Source organism: Hirundo rustica, chromosome 8, assembly GCF_015227805.2.
Source record: "Hirundo rustica isolate bHirRus1 chromosome 8, bHirRus1.pri.v3, whole genome shotgun sequence".
Lineage (NCBI taxonomy): Eukaryota > Metazoa > Chordata > Aves > Passeriformes > Hirundinidae > Hirundo > Hirundo rustica.
In genome coordinates, this window is record NC_053457.1 from 22,859,150 (window position 1) to 22,877,899 (window position 18,750).

Consider the following 18,750-nt stretch of genomic DNA (forward strand, 5'->3'; position numbering starts at 1 on the left):
TTTAAAGTTCACCACGAAACAGAAACAAAAGAGGAGCAGAGAAGCCCTATCTTCATTGTTTTAGCAGTTCATGTTTTATTTCTCAGTGAACTCTCTAACCAGAAACCAACCAGTGACAGACAGGAATGCAGAATATTCTGTCTCCAGCAGCTCTCCTTACATGTCACAACATTGATATCTGCTTTGACTAGCAGCCAGCAAGCAATTTCTGACCCTAGATCCAGAAGGAGAAACTGAAAAATTCAAACACACGAATTCTTTCAAGGTGCTGTGCAGATGAACAAAGTGTATCTTTCAGCAGGAGAAGCTCAGATTCAAACTGGATTAGGGCACAAGCAAACAGAAGTCTGATTGCCTCCTGCAAATATTTGCCAACATCCTAAAACCATCACCCTGGTATGCATAAAACTTTCTCCTCAGAAGAAAGATCAGAATGATATAAACTACTAGAAATTGGAGCTTAGATATAGCACCCCAACTGATAGACAAAAAGTGGATACCATCTGCTTTGAACTAACATTCAGACAATACCACGCAAACTTCATTTTGCAGGCATGGTATTAGTTAAGTTCAACCAGATTGTGAACATGAAAAAACCATGAAGAGTTGGTAAGATGTTTTGTTCAGTTTTTACATTTCTGTAATTTAACCCATTTATTGTAAATCTGTGACTTTTTCACTTGCAATTTAATTCCTATAATTCCATATGCAGTATTTCTGCACAACTTGACTGCTACATACTGTAAGTTTTACAAGGAGCCCTGACTTGAGGATAGCTACTATTAACTCCACTTTGCCGATCAAAAGCTCAGCCAGAAAAACATTTACTGAAAGCAACAAGGAAGTCTGTGGCTCTGTGAACCGAACCATGAACTCAAATGTTGTCAGTCTTTTTCCTCCCAAGACAGGTATGCACAAACCTTGGTTGCATGCCAGCTTTTTAAAAGCTGCGCTTACAGTAGGCTTTCTCCACATTTACAAATGGGAGAGAGTAAATAATTCAAATACAAAATGTGAAATACTAAATGCTAAATCTAAAGATGTCAGCATTTTCTGAGAATGAAAGAAGCTCACTATGTACTGAAGTTACTAGAGTAAAAGTTACATGCATGTCAGAATGCAAATGCAAATAGTTATTTCAGTGGATTGCTTACTTTTGATTACTTTCACCCATGCATTTACATCTCAGTGAGAACAGCACCAACTGAACTTCCAGCATAACTTGTTCATCAAATCCTGCAATACCAGGACTACTGACATTTGACAGAACTAGTATAGCATAAATTTAAAGAAGATAAAATGAAATACTTCTTCACACAGCTGGCAGTGAACTTTTGGTGCTTCCTATCCCAGGACATCATGCAGAGAAGCATCATTAGAAGTGGAAAAAGGGACTAAATAAACTCATGGATAGCAGCTCAATAGATACTAGGCACAGATATCCTCCAGACATCCCGGGTGCAACAGCAGTAGGTGCTGCAGGAACAGGAGGGCAAGGGAGTACCAAAAGAGACCAGGACTTGTTTGGTGTCATTCAATAGCACCTTCTACTGACAGTGCTGAAGTTGGCAGTGGATGAGCTGACTCTGGGTCTGACTGACCTGGGCATTCTCCTGCTATCATTACACCTCTCTGCTCTTTGACAACATGCCAAGGAACTCCCCCTTCCCAACCTTTTCAACCACAGAAAGAGAGAAGAACATGCTTTTACTGTAAGAGCCAACTTTTACATAGTAATTTTATTACATAAGGATTTATGTGTGTGCCAAATTACCAGATGACCATTTAAGTCCTTCAGCAGCTCCTTGTTTCTCAGTAGTAAACAGGGAAAAGAGAAAATGTTAAAAAGTATGTATCGTGGATTCAACACACCAGGATGCATATTTGAAAATAGAACACAAAGTGTTCTTCGGTTTAACATACATTATTGTCTTTGCAAAGTTACAAAGTTCTTATTTTCACATTCTCACAGACGAATGCCTTATTAGCCTTGTGGGATGAATAAAGATGGCAAAGAAGATTCACGCTCATGTTATACAATACGTTTTCAAGGGTTGAAAGCAAAACACAGAAAACCTAGTTCTCCCTCAAAGTCAAGAGAAAAAACAGGTAATGTCACTCTGCTTGATAGGTCTCAATGGAAATGTCTTGCCAATGTTACAAAGAAGCCGCACGTGGCTCAAGAGGCCAGGTCCTAAGAAGCTTGGAGAAGATACTGTCAAGGCAGTACTATATGAGAGTCATCAAATGCTTTTTTGCAGGCAGCAGTTTTTGGCTACTGAGACACAAAATGGCTGGTGGACATGGTGATTTGGTTTCATCTGATACTGTTTGTACACTAATAGCTACTGTGAATAGGGCCAGGGAATAGACCAGTGAATTCTGAAAGCAGAATTAATGTCATATCATCAAGTAATAATGCAGAGCCCCTCATGTTACGTGAAAACATCTGATGATGTCTAATGCTATACTGCAACACAGGAGTACCTCCTTTCATTTGTTCCAATGCCCATGGGAACACTGACTTACCTGGAAAAAAAGCAGGAAAATCAAAGCCAAAACTAAGCCTTGGAAAAGGAAATTTCCTAAGTCCTCCTTTAAAGCTTGACCGTTTTACACACCTCATCTAATCTGTACCAAAACAGTTCGAGTTTCTCCTCACCTTTCATCAAAATAAGAGGTTTCTTCATCAAGGAAAAGTATTCTGAAATGGTAGCCTGGTTCAATGCTACAGGCAGATAACTCTGCGTTGGAGTGCTCTAATATGTTTTTATATTGCATATAAAGCATGCAAACATAAACCAGTTTGTTGAAAACTACCCTCTTTGTGGAAGCTGGCTGTAATTCTGAACAAGTTTTCAATTTTCGCACTGCTGCTAGGGTAAAACATTTTAAAGAGTTTAATTTTTACAGTGGCTTCAATGACACGAGATTATCTAACAAAGTAATGGTTAATCAATAGAGGGTTTTGTTGTCAGGTGAAACATATAACACACTAAAAGGGATTGATTGCAAGACTCCTCCTTATTTACTGGGAGGTATATATTTAAAATGACACAAACTTGTTACCAAGCTGCATTCCCCTAACCTTGCAAAAGCCGTTTGAGAAGAGTGTTAAGCAGCCCTATAGCCAAACAAGCTCTAATGAAAGAAAAAAAGAATCCTACAAATATATGGGAGAGCCAAATCATGTCAGAAGCAGGGGAACCACAAAGCTGTATTCGCTCTCGGCCAAAGGCTTAAAATGCCACAGAGGCACTAGACTATGGTTCACTAAAGATAGAGCTGTATCTGATCTCATTCCTTGAGTGTCTTTGGTTACATTTTTCTTTTTAAAGAAAGTATGATCCTGCTCTTTGACACAAACACATAAACATTTCTACTCTTGTCTGTGTAGCTCTGGATGAACACTGAGCACCAGCCTGAAGCCTCGAACCCCAGGCAGAACTCTGTGTGTGTGCAGCTTTTCCACCAACTGAAATCCATTTCTTTGGCCATTCATTCCAAGAATCCTCAGTCCCTGAACAAAGCTCCACTTTTTAATAGAAGCTGCAACCCAGGAGTTCAATAAGATTTTCCCCCCAATAGTTAGTAATTACATGATTTATCAGAGAAAGATAACACTAATAAAAACACAGCAAAAAGACAAAACCCATACGCTCCCTTCAAGTCATTTTCAGGGAAAAGATTATTAAACTGTTCTTTTTGAACAAGGGCTTTTGTAGCTAAGCACAAATTGCCAAACGGTTAGAAAAAAAGTTATTAGACTCAGAAGAATTCTGCAGAACTGGGAAGTTATATAAACAAATCACTCCAGCAGTTTTGGAAAGATCGCTTTAATCTTATTTAGAGTCTTAGGAGACTTGCATTAATTACCCTTTAAAGGTCTTTCACATGGACTATTTAAAATAAATGCAATTTATTTATTTATTTCATTTGAGGTGCTTCTTCTGAAAGAATTAACTAATCTTAACAAATTTAAAAACGTTTTTATAAACAGGTAATTAAAAAGAAGACTAGAATTAAGTCAAGCTGTAAGACATTACCCAGGATCCGCCTCGACTATTTTCTCAAGTTGAATTTTTGTTATCCCTAGCCCAGCCTTGGGAAGAATAGTCTCCACAGAAAGTCGTAAGACAAAATAAAGACTAGCAAAACAAAAAAATAGATCATTTACAGGATTTTCCCTAAAGCACAGTTTGTCATATTGCAATTACACCTTGCTGACTGTGAAAGCCAGAGTCCTTAATATTGCCACTAGAGGGAAGACGTGTCTTAATACACGGCAATGGTAGTTGGGGAGTGGGTTTTCTTGAGCAATTACCATAACAAAGCTCCCTTGGCTGTGTGTACCTTCTAATTACCCAGTACAATTAAAATGACTTACCTAAAACAAACATGAAAAAAAGGCCCCTAAAACAAAAAACCTCAAGACAATGCAAACAAAAAGCTTTAGTCCAATATGCTTGTTACCTGAAATTACATTATAGCTGAAGATTTTTTTTAACTCATCCATCAATGCACAAGGGGGAGAAAAACAAAAAAGGAGTATGCCACAATGCCCAGCACCATGGGGTTGTTCAGCTACATAAAAGCATTAAAACAAACAAAAACAAAGAGCAAGGCAAATTAGAGCTCTTGTTAAAGAAAAGAAGGGAAAAAAAAGAAAAAGAAAATGTCGTGGTATTTAGCCATCTGGTAGCTGCTTGAAAACAAATTGTCCTCAGAAGAGCAGAAATACAGTATGTCTCTTCTCGCAGTTCACTGGCTTATGAATCAGACTACTTTTCCTACTTTTTTTTTTTTTTTTTAAATACAGGCATGGTAATGTTAGACTTCTGTGCTGCTGCTTTCACTTCTCTTGTCCCACTGTGCAGACATAACCATGGTCATCCCAATCAGACCTGGTTATTCCAACCCAGATGCTTTACGCACAGTCTTTCCAGATACATCTTGTTGGGCCCATTGCTCCAAAATCCCCCAGGATTTTTTTTTTTCTTAACAGCTACTTGCTGATTTTTAAACCCTTAAATCTTTCATTTTATAAGGCATATCATTAAGGGAAGATGGCAGCCAAGTGATTTTTCTTTCCATTGACAATTTGTGACATTTTTCCAGCAGCGTGCAAGGTGTTGAAAACCTGGCAGCTGTTACCTCCCGGGATGAAGATCCTTTTTTATCCTCCCTTGACAGTTTAACTCAATGGGTCAGCACCTTTAAAGACTGCAAAGTACCCCTGAAGTGGATGGAGGTTTGAATTACTGCTCCCTCCCTAATCAATGTAAACCCTCACTGCAGGTGAAACTCTTCATCTATAGAGGTGCATGGGGGAGGAAAATGTAATGCCCTGAGCCAGATGGTTTTCATCTTGTTTTTTAAAGAAGAAAGGAACAAGCTAACAAGGGGACAGCTACTTTTGTTAGCTTCTTGGCCTCTCTCATGGCTTTGGATCCCCAGGGTTCCAGCCACACAAGAGAAAGAATACAGAAAAACATAAACACTTAAAGAAATATAACTAGGGGGCTGGCAACATGCTGCTTTCAAAGAGCTGGGAGCCCTGTTCAGCGCTTTATTTATCACTGCCCACGTTCTTCGGATGGTAAGTGGACATGGACACAAAGGGCAGGGGGGAGCAGACAACACTTGCAATTTACTCAATTACAGAGGAATGCAGCAATGCGGCGGCGGGGTGACAGATTCCTATTAGCACTAATGCTGAAAGAGCCCAGTGGCCTTTCCGCCACAAGGCAGCATTCCCATTGTAACTTAGACTCCAGCACAAGCCGCTTTGGCTAGCTTTTTAACATGCACTAAGTGTTGCAAAAGAATGGACATTTTTTACCTTGGTGGTGGTATTTGAGAATAATGGGAAAAAAAAAAAAATCTTAAAATAAAAGAGTAATCTTACAAGTATGCCTAAGGGTGTACCTCTAGCAATTTCAGGGGGCTTTTCAATCAGCAACTCCTTATTACCAAGCGTCATGTGAAAGACGAGGTAACCAGGATAACTTTATAGACTAGGAATGCCCTGCCTCAGGCCAGCCCTCCAACAGAAGGCAAATCTGAACTGCAGCGTCTTTCCCAAAGAGATAGAGGGAGCTGAAGGACCCTCTCTTCCTCCACACCATGCAACTTTTCTCATCAGTCAAGAAGAGGGCTTCAATTCTGTGCGGCAGAAACGCTTTTGCAGAGGAGAAATACACCCGGAGAGGAGCCCTAAGCAGCAGGATGAGGCTGCCAACTGAAAGTAAACCACTAGCAATTGCTAGTTGTTGTTTTCCCTTTGCTCTACCTTCTTCAGCCACTTTCTCACAGTTTTCTTGACTACTGGCTTTAAATTCTTAAGATCAGACTGTGCCTATTTTAACTTTGAAATAGCGCCCAGAGCATGTTTTGAGTGCTAGATGTAATTTTAGAAAATTATCTCAAATCTGTAAGAGTGAATTGAGGTAATATTCTGTGCCAAAACTCTTAAGAGGGAGAATTCTTGAAAATGCTAAGGGGCTTGTCTGAATGGGGTAACAGACAGGAATTTTTTCCCCCGGACTTCCATCTGGAAGCTTGCAGAAAGACAGCAGAGTCCAATGTGAGGTTTGCAGGAGGTACACTGTGGCAGCCTTGCTGCTGCCAGCTTTTCCCCACAAGGCACCTTCGCCCACAGATGAACCACAGCAGCAAAAGGCACTTCATTATTGCTGCACTGAAGAGAAGGGAGGGAGGGTTTTAAACAACCAGCATTGTGCCCGTCTTCTTTAAAAACCAGCGGGGTAATCAAGTTCAGGGCAGCCCCGGACAGCTGCCCTGTGACCTATTCATGTTGACCCCCACTATTCATCACTTTCCTTAGGACTATGAGGGCAAGCTCCCGGGGAGTGACCACCACAATAGACAGATACGAGCCAACAATAATACGGTTCCTGCAAAAAAACCAGATGGCACTGCAATAAATTTACAAATCTGCATTCATGGCTCTGTTAAAAACACCCAGAAGCTAAAAGGCTGGAGGGGCCCCCAGAGAGTTTCCCCTTCCCAGTTTCTAAAGGCTGGCTCTCTCCCCAAGACTATTGAGCTCATGTTCTTCATAAATGAAGGATGGAGACACAGCCCTTAAAATAACAAATGGCTGACCTAATCAATCTAGTGTTTGGGTCTAACACTAAATGATAGGCACTGAAAACTAATTATGTTTTTTGGCAAGGAAGTTGAATTAAAATGGAAACACACAGGTTAAAAAACGCACTGAAGCATTTGCAAGTCCCTTTGAAAGGGCAGCACACACACACACTCTCACATGCAGGGCTTGAATCAGGAACCTGATTCAATAACTCATGCATTTATTTTTAAAATGAATCAGATTAGTCCCATGTGTGACCTGCCGGTCCATCTGTATGAGCTGGACTTAATGGGCACTCTTCTCACGCTTACTTCAGTTTGAAGTATGAGAGAGATAAATTTAGTTTAATTTTCAACAGATCAAGCTATCCATTTTCCAAATGGACCATCTGGATCAGCCTATTAAAATTAATTTATAACTTTGCAGTGTGAAAATTCGTTTGTTAGCTTAAATAAAGTTGCCAAAAACTTTTGCCACTTGTCATTGTTTTTTTCTGGTCTGTTTTCATACTATGATTTTCAGTTTATCCCTTCAAAATTTAATTCTGTGAGATCAAGCACTCGACAAAAACTCAATGTCTGCATCCATATTCCAAAGTCTGTAATAGCTTAGATCTTTTTGCTGTTCCAGCTAACAGTGTCAAGTTCATTGCCTTTTTCTGTTCCCCAGCGCTAATCTCCATGTCTCTTCTGCCTTGCTGCCCCCACATGCACCCAACAGTGGCCATGCCTTCCACTTCCAGCAATTCAAGGAACACAGCCCCCACTTGTTGAGACTTCTGAAGACACCCTTCTCCATAAACCATTTTAATCAACAGCAAAATGATATTTCTCTTACTAAGAGTTCCATAGCACTGAGCAATGGACGTCTTCGGCCCCTGCACACAACTTCAGACGCGTAAGTAAGCATGACACCTCCCTTACACCTCCAGCTTCTGGAACGTCTGATCCACAAACCCACCTGAGAAAATATTATGGCTGAGGGTGCATAACAGCACTGCAAACAAGGCAAGAAAAGGAAATGCACCTTTACCTAAACTTGTTAGCAGCTGAACATGTCAAGACATAGTACTTACCCTGAAGTGGTCTGATGCATCTCATTAATTTTCTAAGTCTAATCAAAATGTACTAAATATGAGGATACATTCACTGGAAAGACCATTCAAATAAACAAGACTTCTCTTCTACCCACATACACTTGATTTCTCTGTGTATGTAGGTCCATGTCCCCAATAATGAAATATTAAGGGAGTCTCACAGAAGGAACTGAAAATACAAAACTGTTCACACAATATTTACCAGTTTAGCATCTTTCCACTAAAATGGAAGGCATTTTTTGTGTATTACTGCTTTGACAGCATTTCCAGGTTCCAATTTTTGGTTCTACAAAGTATGGATAGATGTAAGACAGCAGTCACTCTGCATACCTTCCTACAGGAGATGCAGACCTTTCCAGTATTACTCATTGATTGTGTGTATTGAGGCACATGGCGAAATACATGTCTGAATTCTGGAAGGAGCGCCGGAAAACTCCGCACTGCTCCTATCCCTTGCTAGTAGAGAAGAGGAGCAATCTGAGCCTTCAAAGTGCTCAGACAGCTTTATTTACGTCTATGTAAAGAACCAGAATTCCCTCCGTAACAGGCAAAAAATCATGGACAACCAACTCCTATGATCTAGATAAGAGGGCACTTGCTTTAAAACTAAGACTACATCTTGAATTGATTTACAAAGACTGTTCTCAACACAAAGGCCCCAGATAGCAATAGAAGACCCAAGGATTTTGTCCTGCATCTGTCACTGTAAGGACTGGACACAAAGATGGAGACTGATACGATGTCTCAACAATACTGTGCAACACAGCTAACCATCTTCAATGTAAACAACATCCATTGAATTCTTTCCAATATGAAATCTTGGGACACTACAAGTGGGTTTTTTTTAGTTGTCCTCCTGATATCTATTTGATTATGATGAATTGTGGGCCTGAGGGAAAAGACAGCTTTCCTGTGACACTTAGAATACTTCTGCAGATTGAAATGTAACAAATGGAAACCCAATTCAAGAAACTGTACCTTCCTCATCTGTATCATACAGTTTGTAAATATCCGTTTCTTCAATCAATAATCATGAGGAAGGACTCCGTGTGATGAGAAGACACGCAAAATAAGTAACTCATGAACCTTTTAAATTAACATCTCTTACTATGAATCTTATTTTGGAGAAGAGTCATATACCTTTTCTTGCTGAACCTGAAGGCCTGCCATGGATAATATAATTCTAAAATAAAACTCCCCTGATTTTCTGGCATGCTGGGGACCTTGTTTCCTATCCTGGGGATACAAAGTAGGGACCTAGTAGGTTTGCCCTCTTCCTCCAGCTCTTGTTTGTTTTTGAATACCAGAAACAGTTTAAGTTTCATCTAACATATTTAATCAATTCTGTAAGGTAATCTTTCTCAGCTATAAATGGGACCTCAGCCATTATGCCAGCATATTGCCTCATGTCTAGAAGACTTATATGGACTGCATCTGTTAGATGGACTTGTCTTAGTCACATGTACGTAGTCCATCACATGACACCTCCTCCCACAAAATCAAACACTCCTAAAACACTGCATTACTAAAACACACCAAAAAAAAACAAAACAAAACAAAACCCAAACCAAACCAACCACGCACAACCAAAAACTCTGAGCACAAGTGCACTGTATCAAAAAGATACTTCTTCCTTTACTATGGTTCTGAGCCACAACTTCTCCTGGAAATAGCTGATGTGGGGCAGGATGTGGGGCCATCTTACTCCTCTGCCCGAGACTGCTGCTCCTGTGGCTGAGAAGCAGAAGGAAATGTAACAATTTCTCAGCCGTTGCAATGCGTGGCCTGGGGTATTTACTTAAGTCACATTCACCAAGGGTTTCACTCTGATACACCAGGCAGCAACCTCAGGCAGCTAAGGCATGGACATAATTTTGCTTCTGCTGCCTGAAGGTTGCAGTGGGGAGAAAGACCAAGGTGAAAATGGATCAGAAATCACTAACTTAAATTTCCCAGAAAGCACATGCCAGACTCCCTTTGTTGGCCACAAGGATTAAAGAAAGGAATTACTTTGAATTGGTAAGAAATTTGCTTTACTATATATAAAGGACAAAGAAATCTTGTTTTATTAAACCATCCTTTCTTTTTTTTATCCATTAGTAATTTAAACAAATGTAAAAGAAATAAGAATAGGTAATTTTTCAGGTTATTAACCTGGATATCATCTCCAAGAAAATCTACCTTCAAGGGCAATAAAAAGTTTAATTGTTGTAGAACATTTTGAGAGTCTTAATCTGAGGCAAGGTAAAATACACTACAAACAAGACAAGAACAATTACAGAAGAAAAGGATGAAGAGGTCTTGATGAACACAAACCGGAGAAAGGTAAAACTAGAGTCACAGTTGACTGAACTATACTGAAGCATACATTTCTTCAGAGTCATCAAACTCCCCTGAAAGCTAAATCTCTGTGTCTGATTTTCCTGGGTACAATGTGACTTGCTCAGACCTCAAAGAAGAAAAGAAAAAATTTCCATGAGCACAAGACAGACTTCAGCTTCCAGAAGCTTTTAAGGATTCAAATAGCTAGAAAGTTTTATCGCATTTTTAAAGAGACTGATCACATACCTGTCTAAGTGAATTCTTCTCAGGAATGATCTTCCTAGGGGGCTCATCATTATTACAGTCTTCTCTCTCAGAGGAGTTCTGTGAAAGAAAGTAAGCTTTAATTCAGTTCTTATCCCTAATATTACTCTGTGAGGAGAAAAGAAACAGAATATTTTTCCTACACAGGCTGTAGCATTTTACATATACACATACTGGAGGCTAACTTGTAGTTTTATGCCAAACAGCTTGTTATGGCAGAGAAAGAATTTCTCCTTAACACAACAACGCACCACTGTGCAAGTATCTACTGAAGAAGCCCGTGCTTCAGGGATTTATTCTGAAACTACCAGTAACAGCCACTTTGAAGAGCTGAAATGGTGGTTAAATTGGCATGGCAACACTGGTGCTCCTGAACACCCCAGAATAACCATTTAAAACAGTGGAACCTGTTGAAAACAAGAGGTTGTTAGCAGGTGCAAGTGTTGTTCTCTGTGCTCCTATGTTTTCAATCTGCCTAACAGTTATTAATTGCACCGAGTCTGCCTGGCTGCCTAAAATCATAGTGAAATTATAGTGGAGCTAAATTCTTGTAAAAGAGGTTGTCAGGAAATCCTTCCAAAAAAATCTCCAAATATTGTATAGTGTATGATAACACAGCTATATTTTTCTCTCCCGCCCCCTGACTCCACATACATTTACAATTTCCAGAAAGACTGATTCTCTAAAATGTAAGCTGCCACCTCCAAAATAGAAGATCAGTAAGACAAGAGATGGTAGACAAGAAATACAAGGCCTTTTCCAGCTTGAGTGAAAAATACAACCGGGAAACTTGTCCTGTTGATGTCATGATTAAAACCAAATATTCCTTGGTTTAAAGACAAACTATAGTCTATCAGGACACGAACAGTTTCTTCTAAATGTTTGGTTAAAAACTGCTGGATACAGCGGGGACAATGCTGACCTCACTGCCAAAGTCACCTACCCTGAAAGACAGTGTTCCTTTGCACAGGTTCAGCTACCACACTCGGGGAGCAATGACAACCAGCTTTGGGGGAATCCCACACACGCATCTAAAATCAGTTTGATCACCACAGTATTCATAGCCTTAGGCCACATTCCCACACATTCAGTAGTGAGCAACTTAACAGGTTTTTAGGAGATACAGAAAAACTTCGGAGGGAGAGCTCTGCCAGGAAAAGGGTGGTTTTCCAGCTACTTGGAGAAAAGCTCAGGACCGTGTCTATCACAGCAGGAGTTTGCATTCTGTACCTATCCCCCAAATAACCTGTCCTTCGCTGAGCATGGCTCTGCCTGGCTTCTCACAGAGACAGCTTCCAGCCCAGCACCTCAGGAGACACAAGTGGCATCTGTTGGCAGAGGAGGAGCGGGGCCCTGCGAGCAGCGGCAGCGCAGGGCCAGCAGCAGCACGGCGGCTGCGGGGAGCCGTCAGCAGAGCGGAGCGTGTGCCCACTGCAGCGCGGCGTGATCCGGCACCGCCGGGCTCGCTGCTCTGGGCAACGGGAGCAAAGGCACAGCCACGAGACGGGGCAGGGACAGAGGCTGTTTGCTGAGAAATGGCAGAGACGGGCTGCAGGGAGAGGAACACAACAATAAAACCCCACTTGGGATGTCATAAACTGGTCAGGAGTAAATCAAGGCTCGCAGACCAACTAGTGATTTTGAAATTTTTTTTTTTTTTTTTTAAACAAGATGTAGAACTTGTAAGGCACCATGACATTTGGGATGCTGTAACCAGGGTTTTATAATGGAAATCAATCCTAAATGGGCCTGATATATCACTGTAAGAGGGCAGCTTTTAAAAAATTTTGTATGAGGTCACAGTCAGGACCAAGTTATTACATTAAATCCTGCTTTGAAAGAACTGTGATCATAAAAACATAGAAGCTAGAATCGCACATATACAAAAAGGAAGGTCAGACATTAAAGCTGCTCTTTTCTGCTCATGAAATTTAGTTTAGCAAGTGGTTCATTCAAGTTAGGATTTTAATTTTTGTGCTTTTGGGAAAAAGGAAAAAGGTCAAGAGTGAAAATCATAAGAACCTGAGGAGAGTTACTAGAGATTTTCAGGAAATGCATTTTGTTATGGCTGCAGGGCAAAGGGGTTGTTTAATACTTCTGGATTCATTTTCAACACACACCCCCTTCCCTACAGTAAGTATCAGAATGATTGCCCTTTCCAAACAATCTCTTTGACAGTGAAATCTTGCATTCTTCTTGCCTTTCAAAGCCACTAAGGATCCTCCCTCACACAAACATCAAAAAGCAGGAACTGCTGGTGAACTGCTAGCCCTTATTTTGAAAATTCTAGTTACTGCAAAGCATCAAGTTATCTACTTTTTCTTTAAGCTGAGCATCTAATTTTAAGAGCAAGCAGAGGACCATTTTGCATTCATTATCTTTATAGGTGGCAAGGCTAAGAGGTTGGCTGAACAAAGACCAGACAAAGACTGCCAAGTGCATATGGTGGTTCACAGCTTGGCGTCTCACCATTCTACAGCACCAACACAGCAGCTCCGATAGCAGACTATTAAAGAGGAGCGCTGCTCGTGCACTTTTGTCGGCAAGTAAGTTACGCTTGGTGAAGACAGAATGACTGGAAAGCATTACAGTTAAGAAAAAGCACAGATGTTTATAACTCCCGCTCATTTCTCAGGAAAAGAAAACCTATTAATCCAGGTGCAGGTACAGGACCCCGCATATTTCAGGGCTAACTGTAGCTGCATGGAAGTGAATTTCACTTGACAGGGCAACACATAGCCATGGCCAAGGGAAGAGCATAACGTAATCGACTGAAACGGTACATCTATATATTTCTCCTTGCTGAACAAGGTGGGAGGAGGGATAAACATGTGCGAGGTCAGAATAAGGTTTGTCTCAGCAGGACTCCGGTGATGCTCTCGGCCACAGGAGAGGCAGACAAAGGGAGGAACTGCTCTGAGCACCCTCTCGTGGTTACTGAAATGCACATCCCAGGCACAGACTTGGAAAGAAGCATTTGGTGTCCAGACGGTAAGTTGGGTGTACTCACTGGGAATATTAAAGATCTGCAGCAACTGTACTTCATACATAGTAGGGGAATGATGGAATTTGTTAGGGAGAAAGAAGCAAAGAAAACTAGTGCACACAGAAAGCTGAAAAGCCATACAAACTTCCCTTCCACCAGGGAAAAATTTTTACTTCCCACAGGCAAGACTTCTTGACTAAAGCTGGGCTGGCTAAAAGTGATTGTGCTTACCTGCAACAGTCTCTTCTTTTGAACAAATACAAGCAAGATTATATGCTGAAGTCTCCAAAGCACTCCCTCTTTCCACACACAGGTAAAATAATGTTATTTTTTTGCCCAAGGTCACACAATGACAGGGGAAGTACTGAGAAGACAAGTCAGGAAACCCAAGCTCATAGTTCTTGTAACCTTGAAAATTTCTCTCTAACAGAATTCCTGCAAAGGGGCGCTGCCTTCCATAGCTCATTTTTCCTAAAATGGCTACTGCCTGTAATGAGATCCTTTTAAATCTGATTTGCATTTAAAACTTCAGCCTGTAATTAACAGAATATAACGCCATGGCAGGTTGTCTTAAAGACCACTACGAAATTATTACTATTTAACTCTCCCCATGAAGCCTCCTCCACCACTAAACACAACATGCTACAATGCATACGAAATCCCCTGACTGAAGCATTTGACGGGAGATGACATGCAGTATTTTGTGCACACAGCCCAGCAAAACACTGCTGGGAATGAGATATAATACATGGAGAAATGCGCTCCCAGGGACTACCAACTGGGCAGAGCTACCTTTAGTACCGCCTCACTCGTGGTGGAAATCAAACACCTGCCAACTGGGGGAGGCTTTCTTTGATGCTGTTCTGCCCTGCACTAATTATAAAAGAGTACAGACACAGCCTTTTTCCAAGTGTGTTGAGGTGGGGGTGGGGGAGAAGCGTGTGTCTATGTGAAGTGCACAACTATTTTTTATGCTTTCAAATTCTTAATCCTGTTTGGAGCTGTCAGTGGGGGTTAATGGAAGCCTTGGATAGGAGAATTCCAATCTGGTTGGCAGATGGATAGGTTGGTTATAGCTGCATAACTATGTCTTGCCTGCAGGCACAATTCAGAACACTGTTAAAGCAATATAAAGTCTCTGTCAAGCTGAACCATTTGGATCAGTAGCAAGGAGAAATAATAATAAAAAAGGAGTTCATTTCTGGGCCTTGCGTGTTTATGCTAGTATGCAGAAACTGATTAATTGTCATCGTGCGCTGGTCTGCTATACCTCGGATTTCTACTTCTGGAGTAGATTTTGCATGCTAATATAATCATTCTCCCTCTTGAGACATTAGCAAATAATCAAATGAAAAACAGGATCATAATTTACTGAGATTCGGGCAATTCTCTATGCAAATTTGACTTGTTATTGCTGCTGCCTCGTTAATCTGAATGCCTTTGACAAACTCCTTTGATTTATGAACTCATGACAACTCCAATGTGTATATATTTTGCTAGATTGACATTATCATTAAGAGTGGGTGGACTGAGCTCACATGAATGGCTGATTTTATTCGCTGGTGTCTGCTGCTCAACAGCTGAGCATCTCCTTCTCACAAAGCCCCTGAGCGCCAGGCTCTTCCCATCTACCCATCCATTCATCATCTCGATGTTAATTGGCCCAGGCTTTAAGCAAATTTTCAACACGATTTAAAGGCACGATGACACTGATTACTGACCCTCTGCCATACGGTGCCTATTGATTAACCTGACAGAGATGATGAGCTTGAGGGAAACTAGGTGTGTGTGAACCTGAGGGGAAAAAAATATTATATTGTTTATGCAGGCAAAACACTTGTCTTTATCCCAAAGGCCAGAATTTGTGCTGCACTGGCCCTTAAAACACACTATTGCTTTAAACACCTGCATCCAATACAGAAAATGCTTGCTTGCTTGCTGTGGAAAAATGATTACAAATTTGATGTCATGTGCAGTCTGTACTTTAATCGAGTTCCCTGATAAATAGACCCCCTCAAGCCAATCAAGTCTCGCTCCAGCCATTGCGTGCGTATACATCAGTTTGAACAGAAGCCTGGGCAGGGTGTGCTTTTAGTAGTATCAGCAGATCCAACTGCATGTAGGAAATCTACTTGGGTATTTTAGGTCTCTAAGCAAATAATACGGTGGGAACACAGTGTGCAAACAGTTAGAGTAGAGTAAATGTTCCAAGGGCAAACTGGATGCCAGACATAGCTGTCTCAGTATTTCTGCTGCCACACTAAAATAGATGCTTTAGCACACACCAATGAAATAGTGCATTTTTCCTTTTCCAGTGCAAACTGTTGATATGACCTGACCCTCAAGCTCCTAAGTGCATTGAATGAACACAGTATTTTATCAGAAATTGAAAATAACTGACATCCTTTTTCATGTTCCTGGAAGTGTCCCTATGCTGCACTTGGTCCTCCTCACCAAGGACAGAAGGGTACTCTCTCAGTCAAGAGAGAGCCACTGAATAAAGAGGTACATCAGCATTCTGTCTGCAGACTGGTGCTGTATGAAAGCAAAAGGAAGCAGAAGGCCTGTTTAACCCCTGCCCAGCCCCGGGTTAAGTCTGTCAATCAGGGCACACTGTTCTTCTCTCCCAGTTCAAGCCAGCAGCCTGCCAGACATCAGGACATTCCTCTTGTTTAGGAGGGGGGGATTTGGGAGAAATAGGGTGTTGCTCCGAGATGCTGTAAAGTCAGTTGTCTTGCAGAAAACAGGACAAAGCATCATCAAGTAAAGGTATGGAGAAATTAGCTGTAATTGCCTAATGCCGATGTCAGCCAGAGAGGACTGAAAAGAGAGAGATATGTGTGGAAATAAGTGCCAGTCTAAGACCAGAGGCACATAGAAGCCTTATGTTCCCTTTCCAATAACCCTTGTAAGTGATAGATGAGTCCAAGCCCATTGTTATCGTTAAGGGACTGTCAGCTTCCTCATTTTATAAATACTGTCTGTCAGTTTATAAATATCTCAGCCATTTCAAACAGTGCTAGGATGAATCCTGGCATAGCCAGTGTCAGCCTGAAGCAGTATTACTGTTAAAAAAAATAAGTGTCTAAGATACACTAAAACCATGTAAGGATAGCTTCTCCTTTTTCTCCCACCATGAGGCCCAAAACATTCAAATTTGCACTTATTTGGCTAGTCACTACAATATATAAAACCAATCCTTAAGACTGGTAATGTTCTTTAAGAAGAACAAGTATGAAAGCTGCAAGTTCGAAGGCAATTCTCTGCTGTTCAGTAGATAAAACAAAAATGACAGCTATAACACACAGGGAGATCCACAGCAATGAAAATGCAGAGATAAGTATCAGACCCCATTCCTCCTCGGCATTTGCTGCTCTGAACATTCACCGAGATTAGATCTTTTAAGAGAACACCATAAATTGCAATGTGTAGGCACAAGGGGGTGACTTCAGCCTGGAATGAAGGAACAGACAAGTTTCCCAGCTCTTACAAGTTTAAAGTTAAGTGGTACTCTTGCAAGGGGTTTTGGCTGAGCATTAGAATGACAGGAGAGGGCAGAGAATCTGTAGCCTGTCTTGCACTGACTGATAATGGAAAAAGAAAGGGAATAAACTAAAAAACCTTCCAGCTCAGTGCCTGCTTTACAGACTGGTATGCACACGTCTGTTTATTATATTTATTATCTTGTTAGCTGCACAGAATCATGGCACTTTTTTTTCCCTCCAATACATTGATAAATGCCCTATGATGGAGACTTCACCCCCACCTGGAACATTTACAAGTTGAAATTCATGCCCAAGCAGCTCAGGTACCTACTAGAACTTAAATTCTTAAAACTGAAGCTCTGAGAACAGTGAAAATGGGAAGTACAACACTGCACCTCTGACCAGACACATACATACATGTTCACACAAGTCCTAATTTGGTCTGCCTCCATGCTAACACTGATAATGAGAACAAAGGTTTCAACAACCAGGACAAGATTCTGGTTTTCACATCTGCAGAATGGATCCTTCATGGTTTTCTTTATTTTTCACTCAAATCAATAATTGTAAAAGTATAAATTTTCAAAGCAACAAGACTCGATAACAGAATTTCATAACATCAAGAAAAACTTATTATGACGTTCTTTAACTTAGCAATTTCTGGTTGGCTATAAAGGGTAATTTAATGGTGTGGGAAGTCACCATTACTAGAACAGTAAATTCAGTTTAACATTAAAATACTAAAAACCAGCACAAATAGCAAATATCTGATGAACAGATGCATTTTGAACAGCAAAAATCTAGTTGTAGCTAAAAAACCCCCACCATTGCCACCACCAGCACCACCCCCCCCTGAAATATAGATGCTGGGAGCAAGTCATTTAGGGGAATTTTAAAAAGCCAGATTCACTTCATCCACATTTTTCAAGACAGGGGAGAGGGAGAGAGAATATGGCTAATGAGAACAGGCTTTCCATGTTTCCCAGGAAGCAACCCTGCTTAACAGTTCCGTTCTGTGAATTTAAGAGAGTCAGCAGTGGCAAATTTGTTTTTAATATTCAAGCTTTCAAGCCTTGCAAGCTAGTTGGCCAATGGCCCTTTCTATTCCAATGTTTGTTGGTGCCTTATTTACACACACATTACATCCGGAGAGCCTTTGAATATAATTTCACGTGGATTAAGGGAAGAACATTTGCTTCTGCTAATCAGGACATCTGGTTATTTTTGTAACTCACAGACATCTGCATTAGGCAGTTCGACTTCCCCATTCCTCATAACAAGGTTAGAGCTTTAGAAGCCTCAAGGACCTCTAGTTGAATTTTATTATTTGCATTTCCTCACAGCCAGGTCTGTTTCAGAATTTCCTTTCCTAAATAGCACAAATTGATCAGCATCTTCACAGATATACACGTTTTTATAGCTAGCACTTTCTATGCATGATTTTATAGCGTACATCTTGTACTCCAAGATTTTATGTAGTTCA

General features: G+C 40.8%; 1 protein-coding gene across 6 annotated transcripts in view; it reads right to left on the bottom strand.

Moving 5' to 3' along the window:
* BTRC (beta-transducin repeat containing E3 ubiquitin protein ligase) overlaps positions 1–18,750 on the bottom strand; it is a 120,079-nt gene that overhangs the window by 60,679 nt on the left and 40,650 nt on the right. For 4 of the 6 annotated variants that reach the window (XM_040070782.2, XM_040070787.2, XM_040070783.2 and 1 more), the window contains one exon: positions 10,779–10,856. The exons of the other annotated variants lie outside the window; for them this stretch is intronic. In XM_040070782.2, coding sequence (XP_039926716.1) covers positions 10,779–10,856 — 78 coding nt within the window. The remainder of the gene's footprint in view (positions 1–10,778; positions 10,857–18,750) is intronic. 6 annotated transcript variants of the gene reach the window in all.